The 12,068-nt window shown below is 49.5% G+C and overlaps 1 protein-coding gene across 2 annotated transcripts in view; it reads right to left on the bottom strand.

The window, feature by feature from the left end:
- Positions 1 to 59: 59 nt before the first annotated feature.
- Positions 60 to 12,068, bottom strand: part of GNB1 (guanine nucleotide binding protein (G protein), beta polypeptide 1) — an 86,824-nt gene continuing 74,815 nt past the window's right edge. For both annotated transcript variants that reach the window (XM_011987230.1, XM_011987231.1), the window contains 5 exons: positions 7,808 to 7,874; positions 4,658 to 4,859; positions 3,310 to 3,526; positions 1,566 to 1,681; positions 60 to 1,297 (listed from right to left, as the gene is read on the bottom strand). In XM_011987230.1, coding sequence (XP_011842620.1) covers positions 1,575 to 1,681; positions 3,310 to 3,526; positions 4,658 to 4,859; positions 7,808 to 7,874 — 593 coding nt within the window. In that variant the 3' untranslated portion in view covers positions 60 to 1,297; positions 1,566 to 1,574. The remainder of the gene's footprint in view (positions 1,298 to 1,565; positions 1,682 to 3,309; positions 3,527 to 4,657; positions 4,860 to 7,807; positions 7,875 to 12,068) is intronic.

Genomic DNA, 12,068 nt, shown 5'->3' with positions numbered 1-12,068 from the left:
CCCTCCCTCCCCACCCTCAGAAGCCAACAGCAGTCGTTTGCAACAGAACTTTTTTTTTCAAAGAAATAAAGAAAACAGTGACTTATCCCGCTACCCAAGCGTGTAGAGCCGCGCGCTGTACTGCTTCCGATATGTGCCACAGAGCAGCAACGAGAAGTGGACAGAGCCGCAATGGTTACAACTGTAAGAGGTTATTTCTTAAAGAAAAAGAACACCTAAGGACTGAGTCCTATATGCACTTTTGAGCATTTCTACAGCATGCGATTCTAAGAGTAAACCCACCCAATATGGCAAACAATCAAAATTTTTAAAATTTAACTTAGAAAGTCTGAGATCATTATTTTCAAAACATTGATTTGTACATTGTTTCATACACAAATAATTGACTGACTATCCAAGCACAGGACAGGCATCTCTCTTGAAAACAGAGGTTCCTCCTAGTTGGGGGTGGGGTAGTGTTAGGCTATTATAAACTTCCCTCCAACTTCACAAGGAAACCCAAAGTGAGATTAAAAACTCAACTGAGAAGATAGACAGGATGGGTCAGGAGGAACATGGTGCTGGATCTGAGCTCACTTTTCAGCAAAGGTGAAGGATTCTCTGATCACGCATTCGAGACCGTCCCCACATGTGCTTGGCCCCATGGCTTCTGAACATGTTCTTTTCTATGCCATGTTTGTGTGCAACAATGATCTGTGACACTAGACAGAAAATTAAAAACCAGGGACTGAATTTACATCACTGACAACGCCAGAGAGGCTGCCCTAGACTCTCTGGTTTTGATTAACTGTTGAACACAAAGGAATATATTTTAAAAAGGAAATATGAATGCTTCCAAAATCTTGCTACAAACATGACTGAAATTTGGACACGATGACCAGATGAACAAAGCCCTCAGCGTGTTTTGCGTGAATGCCACAAAACAGGGTCACTGGTCTAAAATTCAAATAAACTAGTGGAAAGGTGTGTCTGTCTCACAATTACACTCAAGTTTACCTTCTGGTTAACATTTTTATTATATATTTCCTTTTAAAATTCATTCAAGACAAAAAAGAAAACAAAGACGATGGCCCCGGAAGGAATGCACAATTTGTTTTAGTTTTACAGCACAGAGATCCTTCTCTTACTGGGAATTGTGCTCTTGGTTTCAGCAATAAGTGAAGGAAAAAAGATCTTGCCCTTTTGAAGTTCTGAGGGGAGGTGTAGGGTGTCCACGTTAGTACGGTTGGATAGGATATGCTCTCATGGTAACGCGTCCAAGTTGGAATGGTCTTCCAGTCTCCATGGCATCCACATGCTGTTTTAAACAGAGTTTAAAGAAATGTGAAAAGAGGCAGAGAATCTAAGTGCAGACGCATAGTCAGGTCACTGCTCTTCCCACCACTGCATGAGTGTCTGCGGCTGAGGGCACGTGACTTCAGATTTCTGTAAACGTTTCCCACAACACAATTCCAAATCAGTGCTACATCAACATTTATCTAGAAACCGTTAATGACAACTTCACACGTTCTATGAGAAACACGCACAGTTCTCCTCAGAGAAGGACATTTGGGCTGCTGCATTACCTACTGGCGTTAGTTCCAGATCTTGAGGAAGCTATCCCAGGACCCTGTCGCCACAGCCATGCCATCATCAGTCACGCCCAGGCAGCTGACGCGGTTGTCATGCCCAGCCAAGACACCTGGAAGCAAACAACAGCAGAATCACAGAGGTATCGATCTCACCTGTGACCTGTGTGCCATGTTGTGACGAGGGCGGATGGTGAGCCCCTCGTGGGACAAGACCCAGAGTCTCCCACGGCCAGGAAGGGAGGGAAAGTTGTGTCCACGTGGGAATTAAACTGCAGCATATGGCCAGCCTTATTAAAATTCAAAGGCACGCACACACACACAATCAATAAATCCAGAACCCCCGGCACTGACTTCTCAGCACTCACAAAACTCAAAAAATAAGCAAAGGCCACAATCAAAAAAATCAAAACCATCATCACGTTCGGTGCCTCAGGCCTGCAATCCCAGCACCTTGGAAGGCCAAGGCGGGCAGATCACGAGGTAAGGAGTTTGAGACCAGCCTGGCCAATATGGTGAAACCCCGTTTGTACTAAAAATACAAAAATTAGTAGGACGTGGTGGTGCGGGCCTATAGTCCCAGCTACTCGGGAGGCTGGGGTAGGAGAATCATTTGAACCCGGGAGACAGAGGTTGCAGTGAGTTGAGATCGTGCCAGTGCTCTCCAGCCTGGGCGACAGAGCGAGACTCCATCTCAAAAAAAAAAAAAAAAGAAAAATCAAAACCACCCCAATCTCAAAGCAATCTGTAACACAGAAGCTTAGAGGCATGAGCTGTTTTTCCTTCGTCTGTGATCCCTAGAGCCCAGCACAAGGCACAGAACACAGGAGGAGCGATGGTGGCTGAGACCACTGGCACTGTCACTGTCACATGGTGAGGGGGGCCTTCTGTCAACACTCAATAACCTTCGCTTGGATCATCACCAGCCAGAAGCTCCACTTCCTCCCAGGGGGATCTGAAGGCCCATTTCAGCCACCCTCCTCCACCTCCTGCAGACACCACACAGCTGAGCATAGGGGCCAGTGTGTGCTCTGCCAAGGCCTGGGCTGGCTTCCACCGCCCTTCAACAGCACTATGACTGTGGGACTTGGCCGGAAATGGCTCCACTTTGGTCCCCCCAGGCTGGGGAGAAAAACAAGGGTGTTTAACCAGGACATGAGAATGGCACCCATTCGGAAGCAGGAAGCCCCGGTAAGGGCCAAGACCTGGAGCCATGCTCCCTTCTTCTGTCCTCCCAGGTACTGAGACGAATGAATCTAAGAGTCTGTAAGTGTCAACAGTTCTCAAATTGAAATGCCCAAATGTCCACTTTTAGTAAGGAAGCCTCATCTTTTGTACATCTAGTGTTTTAATACACCTGGCAATAACACGCTTGCCTTTGATATGTTCACTGTAACAGCACCCAGAGGTGTCCCTGCATGGCGCTCCACTCCCCTGATGCAGAGTTCAGAGGGGAAAACATGGGACTGGGCCCTGGAGCCTGCACAGCTGACCCTCTCCTGCCCACTGACCCTCCCCAGAGCCCTCCCCCGCGCATGTGGGAAGATCTGCTGGTGCTCCTCGGAGTCCACTTGCCTGGAGGGCCACAGCTGGGCCATCAGTTTGCGACTATCACTCCTGCTATACCATGCCACAGTCCCACTGATACTAAACACTGCAGCTTATCAACAACTCTGTGTTTGCCCTAAAGATGCCACATAAATGTCCAGGAGACACAGAAAAGCCCCCCCCGGTCACGTACCTGCCCGGTCGGCTTTGAGCGCGTCCCAGACGTTGCAGTTAAAGTCGTCGTACCCAGCGAGGAGGAGGCGTCCACTCTTGGAGAAGGAGACAGAGGTGATCCCACAGATGATGTTGTCGTGGGAGTAAGTCATGAGCTCCTGGTCGGCACGAAGGTCAAACAGCCTGCAGGTGGCATCGTCTGAGCCAGTGGCAAATGCATTGCCATTTGGAAAGAACTGGAAAGAGAAAGCAAATCAAGACATCATGTAAACACTCAGAAAGAAATATTGGGCATATGGACTGCTCAATGGTAGGGCTGCAGAGAACACAGCAAAGACCAGCAAGACTGTGCTCTGGTAAGAACAGAGGGATGGGCCGGGCACGGTGGCTCACGCCTGTAATCCCAGCACTTTGGGAGGCTGAGGCGGGTGGATCACCTGAGGTTGGGAGTTTGAGAGCAGCCTGACCAACATGGAGAAACCCCGCTCTACTAAAAATATATAATTGGCTAGGACTGGTGGCGTGCGCCTGTAATCCCAGCTACTCGAGAGGCTGAGGCAGGAGAATAGCTTGAAACCGGGAGGTGGTAGAGGTTGCAGTGAGCCGAGACTGTGCCATCGCACTCTAGCCTGGGCAACAACAGCAAAACTCTGTCTCAAAAAAAAAAAAAAAAAAAAGGCAGGGGAGGTTTCCCAGGAACTACAGGGGAATGGGATGGAAGGGGATTTGCACTGGGGAAGCACATAAACACTGTGATCTTGGACACTGTGATTACTGTCCCCAAAGAGTAGAATTTATTTCAAAGGAATAGTGAGAAAGGAGTCATCACTGACAGGTGTGCATGCTGCTGTAGCTGCCAGATATCAGGGCTAATCTCGTGGAGGAAGGAGCGAAGTGGGCTGAGCAGGGCAGTGGTCAGGACTGCAGCAGAGCTCTATCCAACCAACAGATATATCCTTCCACGTCTCCTCACAAGGCCAGGGGCTGGAAACACTGCCTAGCCATCTGCGTGCTAAAGAGGAGAGCAGGTTTCCTGGTTAGCTGTGCCCCTGACCAGTAAGGCTCTGTAACCAGTAACTGGTGGCCTGAGTTACCTCACTGTCTCTCCCCTCCAGGATCCCAACCGCTGCTCAGCTGTACAGGTGGGAACGGGGACTGGCACGTAAGACACCCTGTGAATATCTATAAGACAAGTGGTCAACACAGAGACGTTTCCCACAGGGAGTTTTCTGTATCCCCATCTGCAGATGAGGTGGTATAAGGATCAGAAAGGAGAACATCTAATCCAGAAAAGTTTAAAATTTAGCAATCTGAACGGCTAGCAGAGACAGCAGAGGCCCCGACCCCACACCTTCACCCAGACTCACGCAAATGGCATTGATGTCAGACTCGTGGCCGGTGAAGGTCTGCCGGCACATGCCTTCTCGCACATCCCAGAGTTTGGCTGAAGCATCACAAGCACCAGAGACAAACAGTCTGGTGTCAGGAGCAAGAGAAAGGCTCATGACATCTCCAGTGTGTCCGGTAAACGTGGTCGTCTGCTGGCCGGTCTCGATGTCCCACAGGGCACTGGAGCAGGAGCCAATGACAAGGGGACATCAGCCTCAACTTCTCGGGTGGCTAGTCACATGACAGTCTGTCCTTCAAACCACCCAGGGCCACAGGGAGCCTCTGCACTGTTACTTTAAAAACGTACATTGTTTAAAGACAAATTTAAATGTAATACAACTTTGGAAGCGACACAAAGCAAAGTAAGGAAAATTATACAGAGATGAGCACACGGCCTGGGTTTCAGAATGACGGGATCACTACCTCAACTCAAACGCCAGCAAACAGGGAGCTAGGGGCACTTTTCAAGCAGCAACACTGAGGCTGTGTCCCACTCTTCAGTCATGGATGGGCATGGAGGGGGTGGCAGGAAGCCATGGGGAGGCCCTGGATAGCGGAGAGGGATGCGACTCTACCTGTGGCTGCTCCCTCTGTGCCCTCCCCTGGCCTCCCCTCCACAGGATCTTAGAAAAGGCAGGCAGGAGAAGGCCAATGCCAGGTAAACAAATGGCTCGCAGCAATTCTGAGGTCCCCCTGCCCTTTCCTGGAATCACAAACAGGAGAGCAGCTGAGTTCTCAGTGATCACACCTGGTATTTTTTTTTTTTTTTTTGACACTGAGTTTCACTCTTGTTGCCCAGGCTGGAGTGCAATGGCGCGATCTTGGCTCACTGCAACCTCCACTTCCCGGGTTCAAGCGATTCTCCTGCCTCAGCCTCCCAAGTAGCTGGGATTACAGGCATGCGCCACCCATGCCTGGCTAATTTTTTTTTTATATTTTTAGTAGAGATGGGGTTTCTCCATGTTGGTCAGGTTGGTCTCGAATTCCCGACTTCAGGTGATCCACCCACCTCAGCCTCCCAAAGTGCTGGGATTACAGAGGTGAGCCACCGCGCCCGGCCATACCTGGTATTCTATTGTGTTTCTGCTTAACGAACTGTCAAAAGGTGAGACGCTGACAGAGCCCTGCACAGAGCAGAAGCCTGGCTTAGGTGTAAGGACAGCTCTGAAGGCCACACGCCTAAAAATGTGCTATTCTCCTGTGCCTTGACGCACGGAAGGCAACACCAGAGAGCACTGTCCGTTCCTGTCAGCCTCAGAGGAAAGCCTGGCTGGGCCTGGCAATGCAAATCCAACCAGCCGATCTCAACAGACACCGCACAGGGAGTCTCCTCTCTAGGGCCTGAGGGACTGACTGCAGAAGGGAAGCAAGATACATAAAAGAGTCTGAAAAAAATGATTAATGAACAGAAGCGCTTTAAAAATATCTTCTAATAAATAAAGTCTTCTCAAGATTGACAATCTAGCTGACAAATCTTTTGTAAATCTGTGAAATTTATACACCGAGACACCTTATAATGCCACAGATGCTTTGCTGATAAGTTGGTTAAGGGCCTGTCTCGGTGAACCCTACCAACTGCGTGACTAGAGGTCTGTGCCCTGGCCTGGACACAGCTCCTGCCACCAAATCATGCCTCAGAAGACCAGAAAAACCCACATGGCCAGCTGAAGTCTAAAATGACTCATAAAATAACTATCTGGACATTTAATTTAGTACTTTGATGCCACAAATGAAAAACTTCTAGTGTTTTAAGTGGGTTTCCATTCACCTGTAAGGTGAAAACGCTAAAAATGAAGTCTGATGGAATTGCTTGAATTATGACGTCTGTTAGTTTTAGTATGTGCTCACTGTTCACAGTGACACGGTGCTATCAGAAAGGGACAATCAAAACCCACCCTGCTCCCACCTAACATCACCTAAGGAGGTACAGACATACAGATGGGAAAAAAAACAGAAGAGCGGTACTTTCAGCCTGATTGTAGTTAAAATATCTTTATTGGCCAGGTGTGGTGGCTCACTCCTGTAATCCCAGCACTTTGGGAGGCTGAGGTGGGCAGATCACGAGGTCAAGAGATCAAGACCATCCTGGCTAACATGGTGAAATCCTGTCTCTACTGAAAATACAAAAATTAACCGGACGTGGTGGTGGGCGCCTATAGTCCCAGCTACTTGGAAGGCTGAGGCAGGAGAATAGCGTGAACCCGGGAGGCAGAGGTTGCAATGAGCCAAGATCACGCCACTGCACTCCAGCCTGGAGACAGAGCAAGATTCTGTCTCAAAAAAAAAAAAAAAAAAAAGTTTGTATTTTAGTTCTTAGCTGCTGAAAATTAAACTTTGTAAATTTATTAAAAGTATAATGAGAGTATAATGAGGCTGGGCATGGTGGCTCACGCCTGTAATGGGAGACCGAGGTGGGCAGGTCACCTGAGGTCAGGAGTTCAGGACCAGCCTGGCCAACGTGGTAAAACCTGGTCTCTACTAAAAATACAAAAATTAGTCAGGCATGGTGGCAGGCACCTGTAATCCCAGCTACTTGGGAGGATGAGGCAGGAGAATCATTTGAACCTGGCAGGTGGAGGTCACAGAGCCAAGATTGCACCATTGTACTCCAGCCTGGGTGACAAGAGCAAAACTCCGTCTCAAAAAAAAAAAAAGTATAATAAATTCACACATTGCTACTATGTATTTAAAATCTTTTTTTTTTTTTGAGACGGAGTCTTGCTCTGTCACACAGGCTGGAGTGCAGTGGCCAGATCTCAGCTCACTGCAAGCTCCGCCTCCCGGGTTCACGCCATTCTCCTGCCTCAGCCTCCCGAGTAGCTGGGACTACAGGCGCCCGCCACCACGCCCGGCTAGTTTTTTGTATTTTTAGGTAGAGACGGGGTTTCACCGGGTTAGCCAGGATGGTCTCGATCTCCTGACCTCATGATCCGCCCGTCTCGGCCTCCCAACGTGCTGGGATTACAGGCTTGAGCCACCGCGCCCGGCCGTGTTTAAAATCTTAAGGCCACTTAAATTAAAGATGGCCTAATATTATGTCAAGAACCTTATTTCCTCCATGTTTACAGAGGAATGTGCCAGGGGTGTGGGGTTCTCAACGCACTGCCTGCCCCGGGTCAGGTACTTACCATGTGGTGTCTCCAGAGCTGGTGACGATCTGATTGTCATCCAGGAATCGGCAGCAGGACAGGTAACCTGGCAAAGAACAGGCCTAAGTGATGAGCTGAATCCAGCAGGCCTTGCATCCAGTCTCATACATAGAGAAACACACTGGCTGGGTAGAAGCTCTATGTCTAAGGTAAGACCAGCACTGTGCTGGTCTTTTGTTCCCATCTGTGCACACAGCAGGTCCACACGCACAGCCAGTGGGGGCGAGAGCCTAGCCGGGCAGGACAGCACGTGCCACAGAGACCCACAGCTCCGTGACGGGGGCAGGAGCAGAAACCACACCCATGAAACACACACGTTTCATCTGCTTCACTGTTTGACACATCAAAGGCTGGGGATCCCTTGTCTATTTACTCATTCAGGGGAAGCTGACTCCAGTGCCCAGGAGGGCAACCATCCAGACACCTGGAACACAGCCTTAACAAAACAGACACCTCCTGCTCTCCTACAGCCCACACTGCAGCGGGGACAGAGAATGAGAATCACTGAAATAGCACGTCGGAAAGGGAGTGCTAAGGGAAGGAGAGGGCAAGGTAGGGGCCTCACAAGATGGGAGCCAGGAGAGGAGGGAGGACGTCCTGAAAGTAGACTCAGGGAAGAAGGATCCAAACAGAGGGGCCCAGACAGGGCAGGAGGCGGTGAGGCCACAGGGTCAGGGTGGCAAGGGTAAGTGGGTCATGGAAGGGATAACGAGGGCAACAGGAAAGCGGCATGGCAGCAACACTGCAGACACGGGGGTACTCGTGAATATGTGTGGGTTTGTTTTCTTGTGGACAGTGGCTGTGACACCCACATCAGCGTGGGCACAATTCTGTGTCTCTGAGTATTCCCACCCACTCCCACTGGGAAGGAAGCGTCAGAGGCTAGACACAGCGGACATGGTGGGGACACATCAAGATGCCCTGTCCTAAACAACTTTCAAAATAAGGAAAGGCAACAACAAAAAATCAGTCTGCAGTATCCACACATGATGACTGGTCTCTACTAAAAATACAAAAATTAATCAGGCATGATGGTGGGCACCTGTAATCCCAGCTACTTGCGAGGATGAGGCAGGAGAATCATTTGAACCCCGTAGTTCAAATTGTTAATGACTTCTGTTGACCATTATTTCTTTTGTACATTGATCATAGTTCTGGTATTTACTGTGGAACTAAAAGCATAGGGTCAACAAACCAGTTAGTGTGTGCCCAGGGTTGCTGATGGTCTGGCCCTAATCTGAAGATTCAGGGGTTCCAGTGGCACTGGTGATTTTCAAGAGACCTGTTTAGATCTGGGTGTTTACTGAAATGCTTTGCCCCCAACTACACCCCAGGGAGTCATATGACACTGCATGAATCAGCAAACAACAAAAATAAAATGCACAAAAAGAATAAACCAAAAAAAAAAAAAAAAAAAGAATAAACCCACTGAGGGTTTTAATGTAGAAAGTGTAAGATTACAGAGAAAACAAAGCATTTATTTAACAAACATTATTGTCACTATTTTTTTGAGATAGAGTCTCGTGCCGTTGCCAGGCTGGAGTGCAGTGGCGTGACCTCGGCTCACCGCAACCTCCGCCTCCCAGGTCAAGCGATTCTCCTACCTCAGCCTCCCGAGTAGCTGGGACTACAGGCGCATGCCACCACACACAGCTAATTTTTGTATTTTTAGTAGAGACGGGGTTTCACCATGTTGGCTACGATGGTCTTGATCTCTTGACCTCGTGACCAACCTGCCTCGGCCTCCCAAAGTGCTGGGATTACAGGCGTGAGCCACCACGCCTGGCCAACAAACATTATTAAACTGGCTCTGACAGAAAAAAAAATATGCATAGATGACAGAGCTCAAAATACCAACTACGTGCCTACAAAAGCACGTGTGGTCAAATACTTCCTGGAGGCCACACCACAGGGACACTAGGGGCCATAAAGGTGAACCCAGCTCAGAGGAGGACAGCCCTGCATACCTGGTGCCCCCTGTAGTGCCCTGCAGCTCGCCGTCGTGCTCCCGGGTCTCCACCCGAACCCCCTCCACTGGCTTCCTAGTTCATGCTCACCCTTGCTTCAGGGAAGCACCCCTACCCCATCAGATGCCCATCCAGACCATGCCACTGAGCCTGGCAGCACTTAAGTCTGTTTGAATGTGAGCACAGAAGGGCAGGAAAGAAGAGTCATGGAGACCTCAGCACAGCCTGCATCTCACACAGGGGAGTAGGCGGAGGCCCTCCCAAATTTACTGCATGAAAGAATCATGACCTTGGCCGGGCGCGGTGGCTCACGACTGCTATCCCAGCACTCTGGGAGGCTGAGGCGGGCAGATCACCTGAGGTCAGGAGTTTGAGACCAGCCTGGCCAACACGGTGAAACCACATCTGTACTAAAAACATAAAAATTAGCCAGGTGTGGTGGTGGGCGCTGGATGTGTAATCCCAGCTACTTGAGAGACTGAGGCAGGAGAATCACTTGAACCCAGGCGGCAGAGGTTGCAGTGAGCAGAGTTCACGCCAGTGCACTCCAGCCTGGGCAACAGAGCAAGACTCTGCTTCAAAGAAAATAAACAAATAAAATAAAATAAATAAAATCATGACCTCATAGATCTCAAAGATGACCTCTTGGCCCCACCCTGTGCAGGCTGTAGTGAAGCTACACAGAAGACATCAGCTTCTGACTCCAAGAACCAGAGACCGAACCCTAAAATCACAGCTCTCATGTGCTGATAAAATGATATGGACACGCATCAGCTGACAGGAACTATGAAGGACAAGGGAAATGACCAAATGTATAAGCCACACGTGGCCCCGACTTACAATTTTGTGACTTTATGATGGTTTGAAAGACACACGCATTTAGTAGGAAAACCATGCTCCACATACCCATACAACTATGTTTCCATTTTCAGGGGTGTCCAATGATTTACATGAGATGTTCAACTTTTTATTATAAGATACGCATTATGTTAGGTGGTTCTGCCCAACCAGTGGCCACTCTTAGTGTCTGTGCATGTTCAGGTTGAGGGGCTAAGCAAGACATGATGCTTGGGGGGTGTGTCCAATGTGGCCTGGAGAGCAGGACTGGTGTGCAGTGCCCAGGGTGCCAAGCACACTCCATGAGGCCCAGTCTGTGCACAGACCAGGCCTAACCCCTTCTTCCAGGAAAGTCTCGCAGGGCTTTCTGGCCAAGAGGCCATGAGTGGTGAAGACTGCAGGCTCTGAAATCAGAAATACCTGGGCTCCACTGTCAGCATGGCAGCTAAGTAGCAGTGAAAGTTTCTGTCAGTTCTTTCAGAGTCCCAGCCTCCCCATGTAACTGGGGAGCGATGGGAGGAGCAGAGCTGTCTGCGCACATAAGAAGTTCTCAGTAAATGGAGGCAGTTACTATTTCTGTTATTACTGAATTTGAACAAATTCCCTAGGTATGTGTGGGGGGACACTTCAGGTGAAAACACGCCCCTCCTCCCCTGGTGCGGGGGCCTGTGCTGCCACCCTCTGGAAGCCTGCAGAGAGGCAGAGAAAACAGACCCTGAACAAAAGTGTGCACCCAGTGCGGAGGTGCAAGGGCACAAAGGTGGCACCAGGTGCCTCAAGGAGAGGCTGAAATGCGGCCGGGGGACCTCACAGTGGTCTGGTCATATAGGCAAGTGGGTGTGAAGGGCTGTCCTGTGTCTCATAGGGACCACTGGCTGTAGAGACAAGCCGCGAAAGTCCAGGAGAGAGGGGGTAGCTTGAAGACAGGCAGGGCAGACGGTGGAAGCGTAGGAGAAAGACGGGCTCCTGGGCGTGTGGTGTCAGCAGAGGTGCCTCAAGGATAGAGTGAGTCTAGAGTCTAGAAAGGAGCACATCACCAGGCTCCGGGAAGAGCACAGCATGGGTGCACACACTGCTCTACCCAGCATGGCTGCCGACCCAAAGACAGCAAAGCCAAGAAGGACACACAAGCGTGGCCAGACGCAGCCCTGTGAGGAAACTTACCCAAGAACAGGACGATGGGCTTGAGAAACCATCCATCTACAAGGATGGTGTTTACTGCAGCAATGTTTATAATAAATTGTGGGAAACTGGGAACTGCCTAAATGTCCGACAATAGGAACAAATTAGTGCACCACACCATGAAACTCTCTACAGCTACTGAGTCACAGAACGACAGTGTAATACCACAGCTGTATAATACTGTGTGACGCTAATACCACAGCTGTATAATACTGTGTGACGCTAATACCACAGCTGTATAATACTGTGTGACG

The sequence above is a fragment of the Mandrillus leucophaeus genome, unplaced genomic scaffold (genome assembly GCF_000951045.1).
Source record: "Mandrillus leucophaeus isolate KB7577 unplaced genomic scaffold, Mleu.le_1.0 Scaffold305, whole genome shotgun sequence".
NCBI lineage: Eukaryota > Metazoa > Chordata > Mammalia > Primates > Cercopithecidae > Mandrillus > Mandrillus leucophaeus.
Note: the sequence above shows the minus strand (reverse complement) of the source record. Positions and strands in the feature narration are given on the sequence as shown.